Source organism: Peromyscus maniculatus, chromosome 2 (assembly GCF_049852395.1).
Source record: "Peromyscus maniculatus bairdii isolate BWxNUB_F1_BW_parent chromosome 2, HU_Pman_BW_mat_3.1, whole genome shotgun sequence".
NCBI classification, from domain to species: domain Eukaryota; kingdom Metazoa; phylum Chordata; class Mammalia; order Rodentia; family Cricetidae; genus Peromyscus; species Peromyscus maniculatus.
This window is the reverse complement of record NC_134853.1, coordinates 150,193,645-150,210,538: the sequence shown is the minus strand read 5'-3', so window position 1 is coordinate 150,210,538 and position 16,894 is coordinate 150,193,645. Positions and strand designations below refer to the sequence as shown.

At 50.3% G+C, this 16,894-nt stretch overlaps 1 protein-coding gene across 7 annotated transcripts in view; it reads left to right on the top strand.

The window, feature by feature from the left end:
- The window catches only part of Ptpru (protein tyrosine phosphatase receptor type U), a 76,241-nt gene that overhangs the window by 48,229 nt on the left and 11,118 nt on the right, over positions 1–16,894 (top strand). For 2 of the 7 annotated variants that reach the window (XM_015994445.3, XM_015994443.3), the window contains 6 exons: positions 7,826–8,016; positions 8,796–8,871; positions 9,329–9,405; positions 10,902–10,919; positions 16,088–16,124; positions 16,768–16,865. In XM_015994445.3, coding sequence (XP_015849931.2) covers positions 7,826–8,016; positions 8,796–8,871; positions 9,329–9,405; positions 10,902–10,919; positions 16,088–16,124; positions 16,768–16,865 — 497 coding nt within the window. The remainder of the gene's footprint in view (positions 1–7,825; positions 8,017–8,795; positions 8,872–9,328; positions 9,406–10,901; positions 10,920–16,087; positions 16,125–16,767; positions 16,866–16,894) is intronic. The other 5 variants (XM_015994446.3, XM_042271976.2, XM_006975566.4 and 2 more) reach the window with 3 other exon arrangements.

Genomic DNA, 16,894 nt, shown 5'->3' with positions numbered 1-16,894 from the left:
TCCTTCCCTTGCTCTCTCCATCATTTCTTTTTTTTCTCTTTCTCTTTTGGAAACAGGATTTCACTGTAGCTCTGGCTGTCCTGGAACTTACTCTGTAGACCAGGCTGGCCTGAAACTCACAGAGATTCTCTTGCCTCTGCCTCCAGAGTGATTGGATTAATGGTGTGTGCTACCACACCCAGCTTGTAGTTGATTTTTGATACGTGGCTTGACCTTAAGTTCATACTCCTCCATAGACGTTCTTATATCTAATGTATCTGCAGAATCTTTCAGGTTTCCAGTGTCGCAAAGGATCTGCAGACACCAGCACTTCCATTTCTTCTAGGACAGGGGTTCTCAACCTTCCTAACGCCTCGACCCTTTAATACAGTTCCTCATGTTGTGGTGACCTCCAACCATCAAATTATTTTGTTGCTACTTCATAACCGTAATTGTGCTACTGTTATGAGTCACAATGTAAATATCTGATATGCAGGATATCTGATATGTGAACCCCCTCCAAGGGGTCTTGACCCACATTGTTGAGAAACACTGTTCTAGGCTTTTCTTTACATGGTTTTCTGAACTTCATTGTTGAGTACCTTGTGGGGGTCTGAAAGAAAATGGTCCCCAAGGGTAGTGGCACTATTAGGAGCTGTGGCTTTGTTGGAGGAAGTGTGTCACTGTGGAGGCGGGCCTTGAAATCTCATATATGCTCAAGCCATGCCCAGTGTCTCAGACCACTTCCTGTTGCCTACGGCTCAAGATGTAAAGTTCACAGCTCCTTCTCCAGCACCATGTCTGCCTGCATGCCACTGTGTCCCACCATGAAGATAATGGACTGACTTCTGAACTATAAGCCGCCCCATTAATTGTTTTCCTTTGTAAGAGTTGCTGTGGTCATGGTATTTGGTCTTAGCAATTGAAGCTCTAACTACATACCTGTAGTATTATAGTGAGTAGAAGTGTCACATCAGGTAGGCATCTTTGTCTTGAGTTATTGGCTTTAAGAAGATACTTCCAACATTTAAACATGGAGACTGGTTTGATGAGGGTTTAGCGGTTAATAATTCCCTTCAGTTTTCACTTTGCTAAGTGGGTTTTAGACTAAACAGTCATTAAACTTACCAGCCGCTTTTGCCTGTACTTACTGCAATAGCCATGGTTTCCCTTTCATTTGTTAATGAAGTGAGTGACACTTTTACATCTTCAAACTTACTGTAGCCATTGTTCAAGATCTTCAAGAGGTCTTTCTGGGTAGGCTCTTCTCCAACAAGGTTCTGCTTTGTACTTCTCCTGTCTGGTTTTGGTGTCAGAATTTTAAAAATGCACTGGGTTTCTGCTCTTTTTCCTTTATCATGGACAGTTAGACATTCACTTCTGGAAAGTTTGGTGGGATTCATCAAAAAACAATCTTTTCAGTTGTTGTTTTCTTTATGGAAAGATTTAAAATTTCTTTTAAAAATATTACATTTTGCTGGGCATGGTGATGCATGCCTTTAATTCCTGTACTCCAGAGGCAGGGGTAGGCAGATCTCTCTGAATTTGAGGCCAGCCTGCTGTTCTACATAGTGAGTTCCAGGATAGCCAGGGCTATGTAGTGAGACCCTATCTCAAAAAATACCAAAATAGCCAGGTGTTAGTGGTGCACACCTTTAATCCCAGCACTTGGGAGGCAGAGGCAGGCGGATCTCTGTGAGTTCGAGGCCAGCCTGGTCTACAAAGTGAGTTCCAGGACAGCCAGGGCTACACAGAGAAACCCTGTCTCAAAAAACAACAACAAAACAAAAAACAAACCCAAAGTAAACAAATAAGAACCCTTAAGGCTCTTAAAAAAAAAGGTGTTGAGTTGGGGTTGGCACAGGCCTTGCTACTGAGTGCCCTTGGAAAAGGCGGAATGGGGCGTGGGGGATGGGGGAAGAATGAGAGATGAATGAACTGTAGTTCCTCTCCTAGGGAACTCAAGGACTAATTGAGGAGTCCAGAGTGATCCTGGGAAATGAGACCAGGGCCACCACCTTTTAAGCGTTGGAGACAATTAGTGCTATTTATAATTTTTTTTAACATATTTTCTGTGCATATATGTGTGTGTCTGCAGGTATGTGAGTGCCACTGTGTGTGTGTGGGGGGGTGGTCAGCAGACAGCTAGTAAGAGTTCTCTCCTTTTACTGTGCGGGTCTTGAGGATTGAACTCAGGTCGGCAGAGTCGGTGACGGGTACCTCGACCCACTGAGCCATTGCCCCAGCCCAAGGTGTAAAATTTATCATCACCATCTTTAAATGAGCCAGGCCTTCAGACTTTCTGTTTTTGAGTGACTTTGGATTTTTTGATATGTCTATAAAAATATCACACATATATCAGAAAACGATGCAATTGGTGTTACATTTGTCCGGGAATTTGTCTGTTTCATGTACATTTTCAAGTTCGATGTGCACTTACTTCCTTTTTGCAGTTTTCCTTCTCGAATTCTCACAGTTTTACATTACTTGGTGGTAATCATCAACCTTCATTTTACCAAAAACAAAACAAAACAAAACAAAACAAACCTAAAAAACCAAACAGGAAAAAGGAGGGCTGGGGATGTGCCTCATGGGATGGCATGATTGCTTGATGTGAAGGAAGCCCTGGGTTAGATCACAAGCATTACATTCATAGGGTGTGGTGACTCATGCCTATAACCCCAGCATTTGGGTGGTGAAGGCGGGAGTTATCCTTGGTTACAATAAGGATGTTGAAGCCAGCCTGGGCTACCTGAGACCTATCTCAAAAGCAAATAAACGAGCAAACAATTGAGCAGAAAGAAAAGAGGAAAAAGAGGCTCAGAGAGGGGAAATCACTTGGCCAGGTCACATAGTCAGAAGTGGCAGAGCTGTGATTTGGGCACACGTCTTTCTGAATGGCCAACGCTTGTGTGTGCTGCATGGGGCTAGCTCTGAGGGCAAGAAGGATTTAGGAGTCGGAGGCAGGGAGGACAGGCATGTAGGATGGGAGGACAGGCATGTAGGATGAGGAGCAACAGATGCAAGTGCTTGGAGGTGAGCATAGGAGGGACCAGAGCCATTCCCACTGGGCTGGACACACGTGGTGGGCACTGGGAGAGTGGGTATTGAGGTAGGGTGATGTCTTAGTTAGGGTTTCTATGGCTGGGAAGAGACACTATGACCACAGCAGGAAAACATTTAGTTGGGGCTGGCTTACAGTTCAGAGGTTAGTCTATTGTTATGGAAGGGGAGCATGGCGGCCATGCAGGCAGACATGGTGCTGGAGAGGTAGCTGAGAATTCTACATCTGGATTGGCAGGCAGTAGGAAGAGGGAGTGAGCCACTGGGCCTGGCTTGAGCTTCTGAAGCCTCAAAGCTCACTGGGAGTGACACACTTCCTCCAACAAGGCCACATTGAATAGTGTGACTCCCTATGGGCCTATGGGGGCCATTTTCATTCAAACCACCACAGGAGGGCACAGGCCTTGCAGCTGAGTGCCATTGGAAAAGGGGTGATTTGGTTGGTGGTGGGATGGGGAGGGTGGACACAGTGAAGGCCAGCTTACAGTATCTGGAAAACGGTGTGTCTAGGAGACTGGAGCTGAGTCTTAGATCTCTCTCATGCTTTGTCTACTCATGACCGCTTGGCTCAACCTCCCCTTTCTTGTCTTTTCCAAATACCAGAGACCCAGTTTGGGTTTACAACAGAAAACCATATCGCATTCATTGGATCTTTTCAGTGCCCTGATACAAGTAGCTTCAGGAAGGAAGCTATTTTTATTATTATTTTATTATTACTAAAGCTATTATTTATTATTATTTTGGCTCACTGTTTCAATGGTTTTAGTCCCATAGTGTGAGAAGGGGGCAGCAGAGTAGAACTGCTCACACCAGGCCACCAGGAAGCAGAGGTGTTGACTGCCTGTCCTGGCTTCCCCCCTCTTCCCTGCCCACCAGGACCCCAGCCTGTCTCCACCCTGTCCCACTCCCGGCAGCGTTGGGGTTACAAGCATAGGCTGCTGTGCCTGATTTTTTTATGCGGGCAACTATGGATCATGCCTCCATGGCAAGCTCTTACCCATGGAGCCATCTGCCCAGCCCCTGGGAACAATCACCCTGCTAGTGGGTGAACAGTTGGTCCTCGGGGCAGAAATTGGGATGGGGTGGAAAGTGCTTCTCAGATCCCATAGCTAAGGAAATGGGGGCCTGGCTTCTCTGAGCCCAGGAAACCAGGTCATGGCATATGACTCCACCCTTCTCTGGTGGTCTCATCTGTAGAGTATCTTGCCTTGTTCTTCGGCTCAGCTGTAAGCTGCCTGGATTCAGCTTTGGCTTCACATCTGGTTTCAGTCTGGTTCTTGCTCATCAGAGACTGAATGTACCTCTGTGTCTGCTGGTCACGTGGGCTGATCGGGATCTGTGGGATAAGCGGTCAATTTCCTGTCACCCTCATTGGTTCTCTTTCTACCTGGTGTTCACTTTGTGAGCCATTGGCTCTGTGTTCACAGCAAACCCCTGAGCTGAGTTCTTTGATCCAGCAGAAATCTTTTGTGTATGCATGTGTGTATGTACATGTGTGTCTGTGTGTGCTTGTGTGTATACATGTATGTGTGTATTTGTGTGTGTGTGTGTGTGTGTGTGTGTGTGTGTATGCATTTGGATGCCAGAAGTTGACATCAGGTGTCTTCAGTTCCTTACCACCTGAGCAGGATCTCTCACTGACCCTGTAGTTCACACTAGGCTAGACTGTTTAGTCAGTGAGCTGCCAGGGATTTTTTGTTTGTTTGTTTATTGCCTCTGTCTTCCCAGCACTGGGGTTACCAGCCCAAGGCACGATGCCTGGATCTTTTTACATAAGTGCTGGGGATTGAACTCAGGTCAGATGGTTTGTGTAACACGTGCTCTGTCCTCTGAGCCATCTCCCCAGCCCTAGAAACTCTTCTTGAAGTCTTGCATTTCCTCACCTTGTGTAGTCCTGGCTGCTTCTTGGAACTGGCTTTTCAGGCTGGACCAGTGTCTTACAAGGGAAGGACCAGGCATTCAGTGGGTTAGCTGTCCTGGCTTTCAGGGACTTCCTCTCCTGGACACAGTGCCAGGGAGTGCCGTGGGGGGTGCTACCCGGGACCGGGCTCTCTGGGTGAATCTTACGCATTGTCTCATTATTTCACACTGATAGCGGCCTGTTGAGCAGCATCAGTTTTTACTTCATTTGACCTGTAAAAGCAGGAGTTTAGAGGGGCTCAGCAGCACCCCAAGGTCATGTGCAGAGCTGGGATTCAATCTCAGATCTGCCTGTTTCCAGAGGCTCCTGGCAGTCTCCACCCCACTGCATTGCAGCCCCTGAGGATGTCTTTATAAAACACAAAGAGCCCTTCATGGTGAGTTGTGAAGCCCCCTCCTTCCATTTGTCTCTTGGATATTTCAGATGCACACCAACATGCTGGAAGCCCCGAGAGGTCTTACTGGGAATAAACCTACTTATTTTTGTTTACATCAGAATTGTACAGACTCCTTTTTTTTTTTTATTAAGAGATTTTCTATTCATTTTACATACCAACCACAGATTCCCCTATCGTCCCTTCTCCTACCCTGTCCTTCCCAGTCCCCCCTCCAACCCACCCTCCATTCTCACCTCCTCCAAGGTCAGGTCTCCCATGGGGAGTCAGCAGAGCCTGATACATTCAGTTGAGGCAGGTCCAGTCCCCTCCTCCCTGCAGCAAGGCTGCTCACAGAGTGTCTCACCATAGGCACTAGGCTCCAAGAAGCCGGCTCATGCACTAGGGACAGGTCCCGAACCCAGTGCCTGGGGGCCTCCTAAACAGTTAAGCTAAACAACTGTCTCGCTTATCCAGAGGGCCTAGCCCAGTACCATGGCGGCTCCTCAGCTATTGGTCCACAGTTCATGCGTTTCTACTAGTCTGGCTTCTTATTTTTGTTTACATCAGAATTGCACAGATTCCTTTAAACACAGATCTCCTCCTCTTTTTATCTAATTTGTGTGTGTGTGTGTGTGTGTGTGTGTGTGTGTGTGTGTGTGTGTGTGTTTATGGGAGCCTGCACGTGTATATATAAGTGTTCACATGTACATGCATATGTGTGCAATTACTTGTATGTGCATACACATGTGTGTAAGTATGTGCACACGCGTATCCACATATTTGCAGTCTCGTGTGGAGTCCAGAGGTTTTTGGGATGTCTTCCTCAGTGGCTTCTTATCTTGTGAGACAGGGTTTCTCTGGATTCAGAACTGCCAGATCCAGCTAGACTGGCTGTCTAGCAAGCCCCCAGGACATATCTGCTTCTGCTTTTCATGTTGTTGGGGTTAAAGGTGTCTGCCACTGTGCCCAGCTTTTTACTTGGGTGCTGGGGATCTGAACTCAGGTCCTCAAGCTTGCACAGGGAACACTTTGCTTACTCAGCCATCTTGAACAATTACTGTACTTACCACGATGACTGAGTCCTCTTTTGTCTCTTTGAACCTCAGCTTCTCCAGCTGTGAGGTTAAGGGCATGGTGCATCTGACCACATGATAACCTAGTAACTGACCAATTCTCCAGCTGTGAAGTTAAGGGCATGGGGCATCTGACCACATGATAACCTAGTAACTGACCAGTTCTCCATCTGTGAGGTTAAGGGCATGAGGCATCTGACCACATGATAACCTAGTAACTGACTAGTTCTCCAGCTGTGAGCGACCAGAACTCAGAATCAAACACAGGAGGCAGTTCTCTGTTAATCTGGACGCTCTTTAGGACTGGGGCTGCTGAGAGAGTGGCAAAGTAGGAAGCTACACTGTGGCCTTGAGTTCCTACCCAGAGGCAGCTTCCAAACCTTGGCATGGGAAGCTGAAGGGGCAGTCTCTCTGATCTGCCTGGGGTCTGGGGAGGTGGCCTGGGTATCTTGCATTCATCTTCTCTGTGAGTCACATAAGGAGGAACATAGGCCAGCCCTGGAGAAGGCCTCTAGGGGATCCTTTTGGCTGAGACCTGGAGGCTAGGTATGAGTTCTCCAGGCATAAAGGATGGGGAGGAAAGGTATTGGGGCAGGGGGAACAGTATGTGGAAGGCCCAGGGAAGGGAAGACCAGGCACCCACCAGCGATCCCTTCACAGTCCCGGCCAGATCAGACCAGTGGAAATGTGAGGAACAGACCTCCAGTCAGTCATGCAGCCTTTCCTGAAAGCAGACAGGAGACAGATACTGAGTGAGGGCTCGGGTAGGAGAGACTGTGGCTGCTTTCCCCCGTCTCAGACCCGATCCCTGGAACCAGGGTGGGATTTCCAGGGGATGCTGATTCTAAGAACTGGAGAGGGGGTGTGTCTGTCTGGCAGGGTCTGGGGTCCGTGGGGCCCCCTCGTCTGGGCCACTGTACTGGCTCACAATGGAAATGCTGGCACAGGAGAAACTCTCTATTCAGGTGCCTGGCGTTGTCGGTGGAGGGGGCGGCTGCGCAAGCTAATTTTGCTCGGCTCGTCTTTGAATGGGGGTAATTGCTGGGAGTTGCCAACGTTCCAGATTGTTCCCTGGAAGAGGAGGGCATGTCCAGGGCTCTGCTAATGCTGCCTGTGCAGGTTGAGCAGTGAAACCTGGCAGGGTGGTGTGAAGGTGTCACGGGATCACGGGGCGATTGATACAGCCGTGAGGACCCTTCAGGGGTCACTTCAGATGACCTGCTTATTTTGTAGATGGGAAACCAGAGAGACAGAAGGGAAGGGCTTGCAGGAGCTCGGACGGGGGTAACCTCGCTAAGGTTGACTCCATGTGGGCTGTGCGCCCTGCCTCCACTCTGCCTGGGTCCATCTAGAGGATTCCAGGCTGGGCATGCATATATATATGAGAGTCCTTTCCCCTTCCTCTGGCTCCAGGAGACCAGCGAAGCAGCGGGGTCACCGAGGCCAGCAGCCTCCTGGGGGGCTCCCCTCGGCGCCCGTGTGGCCGGAAGGGATCCCCGTATCACACAGGACAGTTGCACCCCGCAGTACGGGTGGCCGACCTCCTGCAGCACATCAACCAGATGAAGACGGCGGAGGGCTATGGCTTCAAGCAGGAATATGAGGTGGGCCCGGCCCGGTCTCCGCACTGTGGAGCCTCACTTGGCGGCTCTCCGTCCACAGTCCTCCCACAGTCCTTCCTCCCACAGTCCCCAACTCAGCCTCACACTTTGACCTTGCCTCCGAGCATTCCTTCAAGCCCAGACAATCTGGTTTCTCGCTGTCCCGTCTCATCTCCACCCTGATCCTGAGTCTTCTCCTGTCTCTGGTTGGAGCCACATCATTGCTGACCTTGACCTAACTCTAGTCTGACATTGACCCCTGACCCTCATCTTAAGCTCCTTCTGATTGGATTCCAGCCACCCTCATCTGAACACCAGTACTACCCCCACTTATGCTTAATCTCACTCTTTTTTAAAAAAAAGTTTTTTTAATTTATTTTTTATTTTATGTGCATTGGTGTTTTGCCTGCATGTATGTCTGTGTGAGGGTGTCGGATCTTGGAGTTTCAGACAGTCGTGAGCTCCCATGTGGGTGCTGGGAATTGAACCCCGGGCCCTCTGGAAGAGCAGTCAGTGCTCTTAACTGCTGAGCCATCTCTCCAGCCCCACCCCACTCTTACTCTTTATCATTTAACCTCTCCTCTCTTCCCGGGTCGAACTCAGGGTTCCGTGAACTCTGACCTCCCTTTGACTCAGCTTTCCCTTCCAGTCACACTCACGTGTTTTGAACCTGTCCCTTACCTGCCCAGCCCCACCCGGCCTTTGTCATTCCCCGTGTGGGGAGGGGTCCTGAGAGTCTTGGGGTCTCTCTCCCCCACTGACTACCGTTTTCCCATTGGCAGAGTTTCTTTGAAGGCTGGGATGCCACCAAAAAGAGAGACAAGCTCAAGGGCAGCCGGCAGGAGACAGTGTCAGCCTGTGAGTCCAGGGAAGGGGTTGGGGCTCACAATGCCAGGAGGAAGCGAGGAAGGAGGAGAGTGGGCAGAGCATGCTCTGGGGAGTCTGGTCCTCGGACATGTAAGGGCTCTGGCCTCTGGATATGAGGGCACAGTGTCTCACCATTGCCTCTGTCACTGCCTGGTGACAGTGGAGGCAGGATACTCCTATCTTAGAGATGAGGAGACAGAGGTTTGCGGAGTTGAGACCTTGCCTCAAGGTCGCACAGCTAATTGCCGCTCATCTTCCTTAACTCCATACCCAGATTCAGACCCTTGGCCCAGCCTCGTGGTGCCAAAGCTTCCTGGTCAGCTCTGAGCCCTTGTAAAGGTCACCTGGTGGCCCTGCCTGGACACTTCCCCTAGCCTCCAGGAGACCTTCCCCACCTCCCAAGCCCCTGGCTCCCTGACACAGCCCTGCTCTGCCACTCTGTTCGCAGATGACCGTCACCGAGTGAAACTGCACCCAATGTTGGGAGACCCGGATGCCGACTACATCTCCGCCAACTACATAGACGTGAGTGCCTGGCCTGGCTCTTTCTGCTTACCTGTCCCTGTCCCGTCCAGGCTCACTGTCCATGCAGGGCAGAAACCTACCCGAGAATAAAGGGGGGTCTGAATGGTTGGGTTGCATTTGGTGCCCGGGAACTCAGAGATGGGGAGCTGAGAATAGGTGGAGGCCTTCAGGAAAGCATCCTGAGGGCCATGCTGGCCCATGGGGAGGTAGAACAAGGTCTGGGGGGCAGACAGGGAGGCTGAAGGAAGGAAGGAGCTGTCTCAGCAAGGGGCCAAGAGCTTGGAGGTGGGAGTCTCACGATTTCCAGAGTGAAGCTCAAGAGGTTATGCAGGGCTAGATGGTAAAGGCCTTGGTGGCAGGCTAAGGCCTTGCGTGGCAGGCTAAGGCCTTGGGCCGTCTCCCAGGACCGTCAGGAAGTTGATCAAGTGTTTTGACTTTGGTTACGGGTGCTTCACATAGAGGGAAGCAGGTTTACTGAGCACACACTGTGTGACAGGGGAGGAAGCTGGAGCTCAGAGAGGTGAAGCCACTGGTTCTAGGACACACAGCTAGAATGGGAAAGAAAGGACTCAGCGAGCGAGGCTGTCTCTGCAGCCTCTGATGCTGACCATTTGACTGTCCTAACAACTACTGGATCTGGCTGGACGGGAGGGAGGAAGGGAGGGGCCGAGAGAGGGTAGACTTCCCAGGTGTGGATGGGGGGTGGTGGTGATGGGAACTGGGCAAGGCCCAGGGACTTGACTACACTCCGTGCAGCAAGCTGAGATTGAAAGAGCAGCCTTTAATTGTGTAGGAAATGTATTTTGAGCACCTGAAACCAGAGATAGAGATGAGATCATGTGACCATTGCTTTTTCTTTTTTTATGATACAGAGATTCTAGTGGGGGGAAAGAGATTAACATCGAAGGAAATTCATTTCAGATTAGCTGGGAAAGCATAGGCGGGAAGAAAGGGGTCACAGAGTCAGTTAGTGGCAGAGCCAGGGCTGGCTGTGTAGACCGTGTGGAGGAAGCAGTGTGGCTGCGGAGGAAGGGGAGGGGCACGCAGATAGGGCAAGGTGAAGGAAAGGCCCAGGAGGAAGCCACAGTGTGCCTGGGCTGAGGTCATCAGGACCGCCACAGATGACTCTCCCCTCCCTCTTCCATCTTCCTCCTGGAGCTGAATGTGCCACCCTTGTTTCCCAGAACCCCTTGCCTTCTCCCTGCCTCCCATCCTGTTCCTTGCCTTGGGTAAGAGCCAAGCCTGGCCTCACAGGCTTGGGCAGCTTGGAGACAGTGGACCTTTCTCACTGGGTTCCACCTGGTTGGTTTCTCTTGGGCTCTGACAGGGACATGCCCATCCCTCTCTCCACCCAAGTCCTGGACTCCTGTCTCTGTTCTGCCTGCCAGCTCATGTCACCCTTTCTGGCCTCTCCTGTGCCCCGTCCACCTCCATCCACCTCTGGCCTAACATCTGTCTCTTTTGCTTTGTTCTGTTCCCTCACTGGAATCATTAAGATTCGGATAAACCGGCAAGTAAGTATCTCTTCCCTCTCCTCCTCCTTCTCCTCCTCCTCTTCCTCCTGTCTGATGGACTGGCTGTGTCTTGGGCTCTCTCACAGGCTCTGGCTGTCTGTCTCTCTCTTTCTCTCTCTCCCTCCTTCCCCTCTCCTGGCACTGAACACCAGCCACCCATTCCAGCAGCCTGCCAGGGGCTGCCACGGCTGAAGACTGTCTCCCCACTGGGAGACATTCCTTCCCACCTTCTGCTCTCTCCACAAGGACAGCTATGCTGGGGTGCTGGTCACTGCTGGCACCTCCGCACCCCCTGTCTAGCCATTTCCTGTGAGCTTCACCAGCTCTGCCCTTCTGAAGGGCTTCTGGTGTGTGTAGCGGGGGAGCTGCCCTGAGAAGCCTTGTCTCCACCACCAAGAGGCCAAGGACTCACAGGCCTGGGCCAGTCCTCCTTAATTCATCTCCTTGGTGTTCAAATTCCACTGTGGTCAGTTTGCTTAAAGTTCAACTCCCATCAGCTTGCCCCCCTCCCCCCATTTAGCCTCAATTCAAATGTGCTTTTTTTTTTTTTAAAATCAGTTTGAATATCAGTTTAAAAATCATAACATCGTTTGCTCTTTTGAGAATTAAAACAAGGGCCGAGAACAGCTCAGGTAGTGGAATGCTGGCCAAGCATGCAAGAAGCCCTGGGTTTGAGACCCGGCATCATGTGAAAACTGGGTGTGGTGGCCCTCGGGAGGCAGAGGCAGGTGGATCTCTGAGTTGGAGGCCAGCTTGGTCTACAGAGTGAGTTCCAGGACAGCCAGGGTTGTGTAGAAAGACCTGGTCTTAAAAACAGACAAGACAAAAAACAAAGAAATTCAAGGTCCTCCTCAGCTACATAGTAAGTTGGAGGCTAACTTGTCTCAAAATAAGTGAAAGAAAGAAAAAACAAAACAAAACAAAACAACCCAAACTAATGTAGCCATCCTTTCATTTGATTTTTAAAACATGTTATTTTCATAGTATTTATAATCATTATTATTATTTTGGCTTTTCGAGATGGGGTTCTCACTCTGTATCTAGGCTGGCTTGGAACTTACTATGTAGCTGAGGACAGACTCAAATTCACAGGAGTCTTTTGCCTCAGCCTCCTGAATGCGAGGATTGTATTTCATACTATTTAATGACTGGTATCCTTTGCTATTTTGTGGGTACATTTTCCATTTTATCTTCTTAAAAAAAGATATTTCATTTTTTTATTATCGTGGCTAGGATTCTGTTCATTATCAGCTTCCGGACAACATAGCGAGACTAACATAAGACGTGAGAGGTTCCCCCAGTCACATTTGGCAGAGACAGCCAATTATCCCAGCCGTGCCCCTTATTTTGAGAGCAGTCACACAGTTGGTTTGTAAAATTCTCAAATATAAAAGGCCCATTAGGCTCACAAAAGACAGCGGATGTGCTGAGTCCTAGCGCCCCCTGTGGGTTGTGATGAATATTGGTCCTTACTGGCCTTAGACTTGCTGGTTCCCTGTGGGTGACCCACTTGCCTTTGAATCTCACCCATTTGGTTCCCTTTTGTCAAGACTCTTAAGAAATACCCTTAGAAGCCTCACTAGGCTTAATGCCACCTCAAATGCCAGTGAACAATCATGTTGCTGACGGCACCTGCCAGGTACCAGACCTAGAATGCAAAGGATCATTGGACAGGTGAGAATGTTGAATCTGAGAAAGATGAAATGACTTGTGTAAGGCCAGAAGCCAGCGTTATCATCCCATTGTCCCCCGGCACCACCCGTTCGGACTCCAGCTAGGCGCAGATGTGTGATCTCAGCACCAGCTTGTGGCCTGAGATCCAGACCTCTCCAGAACCACTCCCTAAAGTGAAAGTGTGCAAGGCGATCTGCTCACCTTACTTCAAGATATGATCAGTTAAAACTTGTGTTTGTGGGGGTTTGGGCATGGCCGAGTCGGTAAATGCTTCCCTTGCGAGTGTGAGGACCCCAGTTCAACCCCCAGAACCCAGGTGGGGATTCACATTTGTGATCCCAGCCCTGGGGAAGGAGAGCCAGCTGGATCTTTTGGGCTGGCCGGCCAGCTTAGCCTAATTGCAAGGTACCAGGCCAAAGAGAGACCCTGTCTCCAAGGAAGTGGACAGCTCTTCTGAGAATGGTACTTGAGGTTGTTGTTGCCTAGCTTCTACACACATGCACACATGTACCCTCCTTTCATGCCACCCCCTCCCTGCACATGTGTACACTCATACATATGAATATGCATGCATACACACATAGGCATAGCAAAACCTCTTTGTGTTCTTTGTATAATATGATATATGTAACATAATATAATATAACATAATATAATAAATATAATATGTAACATGTCTTATTTAAGAAGTGAGGCCTGTGAAATGGCTCAGCAGGTAAAAGCCTGCCGCTCAGCCTGATGACCAGAGTTTAAGCCCTGGGGTCCCGTGTGGGAGAAGGAGAGAACTGACTCCTGTAGGTTGTGGTCTGGCCTCCAGGCATGTGCTGTGGCACTTGCCCATGTGCACTCTCCCCTATAATCACAGAATAAATAAAAATGTCATGGTGTTTTTAAAAAATGAACATGGAGAACTTTTGAGTTGTGTGCCTGTACACTTGCTTCAAATAGGGCTGCATGGACCTTGGAGAGATGCTCAGTGGTTAAGAGCACTGGCTGCTCTCCCAGAGGATCTGAGTTCAACTCCCAACAACCCACAGGCGGCTCACAACCAATTGTAATTCCAATTCTAGGGAATCTGATGCCCTCCTCTGGCCTCTGCTGTTCCTACACGCACATGGTGCACATAAATTCATGCAGGCACATATGCATAAATTATAAATAAATATTAAACCAGAACTAATAGGCCTGCATGACAAGGTAGGTTGGATGGCCCTGGGCCACACTTTCGCCAAAATGTCATTTTCCAACAATGAAAGAATAGGATCCTGGAAAGGGCTGGAAACAGTTGCAACAGGACTGAATTTTAGGTCATCTAATCACTGGGCAATCAATCAGGTTTCCTTCCTTTTTATGCTGGGGCTGGATCCCAGGGTCTCTCCCATGCCAGGCAAGCATTCAGTTGTATCCTCAAGCCCAATCAACCTGTTTAGTTGAGTCCAGGCCCTCTGTTATTTACTGACTAACACTTGAATGCTGGAATGGAGCTGGGCCCTGGAGTGGAGGGGTAGAGTTGACTGAATCTGATGATGAACCTGTGTTGGGGTGGAGCTTAGGCAAACTGGTTTTTCAGGTACAGAAGCACAAGCCTTTCAGGGTAGCCTGTTCCAAGCTTGACTACTTGCTAGGCGGAGTCAGCTAGGAACGGCCCTCCCCATCCTCCACCTCTGCTGTCCCACTGACCTGCCGCAGAGCCAAAGGCTTGGGTGTGGAGAGACTGCTGTGGCGAGGGCAGCGTACTCCGGAGGTTTTTCATAGTCACTTTGAAGAGGGGTCGGCTTTTCCCAGGGGAACTGTAGGCTGGCTGTCATCTTTCAGTTGCAGAGGACAACAGAGGCTTGGAAAGGTCCAGCCTTGCTGGCTACTCCACTGTCTGAGACTCTGAAGTGTGGGCACAGCCAAGGAACTGGTTGGAAATACATATTTCCAGATCCACCCCCATGCTCTGAGTCCAAGTTTGCCTTTGACGATATCCCAGGGTCTCTGTGCACCCAAAATGCCAAACTTCTGTTCTCTTGGTGAGGTGACAGAGATGAATTTTATAACATCCAATCATTGGGATCATTGTGGTAGTGTGTGTGTGTGTGTGTGTGCTGGGATAGAATCCAGAGTCTCCCACATGCTAGGCATATGCTCTACCCCTGAGCCTCATCCTCAGCCCAGTTGATCAGTTTTAATTGAGTTCCATTACTCCATTATTTATACTGACTAATAAGTGCTGGCACTTATTGGCAGCTGCCAGCAGGGACCCAGGTCCGTTGGACCCCAACGCTCTGGAGGTCACCTCTCATCCCAGCTGTACTTTTTCTCCCCTTTGCTTTTGCCTCCCGAGTGCTGGGATTGAAGGCACGTGCTACCACACCCAGCTGAGCAGCTCTAGAAGTCAACACGGTTTGGACCTCTGGAGACCTTTGAGACAGGGCTAATAATAACAGCTCCTGTTGGCCCTGCTTTGTGCTTGGCCCGGTGACAAACGCTTAACCTACATTATTGTTTGTGTTCCCCACATCCCTGGGAGGGAAGTCTTGTCATGATCTACTTTATAGACGTGAAGATGGAGGCCTAGAGGAGGAAAGGGTGTCTGCCACCTACCTGAAGGCAGCTGGCATTGACCTTGGCAGTGAACCACTAGAGCCCTTTGGGTTCCCGAAGTCTGGAGGTCCAGAGGAATTGCAAGGAGCCGTGGCGAGGGCCAGGGGCAGAGCTTGGTGGCTTTCTCGCTCTGGCCACCATTTTGCTTTGGAAATTTTACACAGACTTCCTGGCTGGCTCTTGTCCCACAAAGATGCAGCCTTGTGAGGGACCTTGGGGCCACTGCATCTTTTGAAACTCAGCTCTTTGCTACGTGGCCTGAGGTCCCTAGGGATGGAGGACGAGGGAGCTCTTGGTTTCTCTTTCATGGAAGATAGATGGTAGTGTTCAGACAGTGTGGGGACCATCACCATGACTCTGGAAAGTTCCACATCATCAGTAAAAACAGATTTTAAAATTGTATCTAAGGGTCCTTTGCTTTCAACTTGAAGCCCTCTTTAAGACTTTTCCCCCCAAGCTCTGGGTAGCTGAGGTCCTTGGGAAGGGTATTCTCCATTCTGAATGCTGTGACCGAAACTGGGGATTCTGTCAACCACAGGTTCTCCACATCTGGAGTCCAGGGTGGATGATGTTTCTGGGACTCTGGGAACAGGGCAGCATCATCCTGGGCTTCCTTTGTCTCCAAACTGCAGCCATGTTATTAAGAGATCACCCTCCTGCTTTGAGGATGGGGAGACTTGCTGGGCTCAGAGAGGAGCACCCTCCGTAGGGTTCCACAGCAAGACCTTGGTGGCTCAGCTTCCCTTGTCTCTGCTTTGGGACTGGGAGGACAAGGTCACCCTCATCCAGAAACATGAAGCTGGGAGTTTCTGGAGGGTGCTGCTCCTGGAAGGAGGGTGATGGGGGGCAGTGTGAGGGAACAGAGGTCGCCCCCTTGGCGTTCACCTCAGCCTCTTCTGTTGCAGGGATACCACAGGTCAAATCACTTCATAGCCACTCAAGGTACCTGGTCCCTCAGCCTGCGGTGCCCTCCCGTGATCTGGAATGCCTGCTGCCTGCCTGCCTCCCCTGCTGATCTGCTCAGCCCCCTGTCTGCCTCCCTGTCTGTCTGTCTCCCTGCCCCCACTACCTGCCTGGGGATCTCTTGCATCTAACCTCAATCCTTATCTGTCTGTCTGTGCCTCCTGATAGGATCTGTCCCTCCCCAGTAACCTGGCTGTGTGTGTCTCTGTGGTGACGCATGTGTAAGGGCTGGGGCTGTACTTACTGTCACGGAGCATGCATCTTGGTCCAACTGGCCACCTGGGTCCCCTCTAGTCTTCTTTCTTTTCTGCTGCCACCTCTCTGTCCACCTTTCTGGGAGGTTTGCCCCATGGACCGAGGGTCTACCATCCACATGGCTCAGTAGGTCTTACTCAGCACACCAAGCTCTCCAGCCTGGCTCTGCCTTGCTACTACTGCCCACCCCAGGGCCCTGCAGGCATGGAGCTGTGGTTGGTGAGGTATATTGGGGTGAGTGAAAAGTCCCCATTGGGGTTGGGTCCTGGGAGCCTCCCAGCAAGGGATGGTGTCACGGGGCATCATGGTGTGTTGGCCGTCGGGGGAGGAGACCTTGCTCAGGGACAGGCATCCTCTGTGCCCCCAGGGCCGAAGCCTGAGATGATCTACAATTTCTGGCGCATGGTGTGGCAGGAACAGTGTGCAAGCATCGTCATGATCACCAAGCTGGTAGAGGTGGGCAGGGTAAGCGGGACTGGGGGATGGGCTGGGGG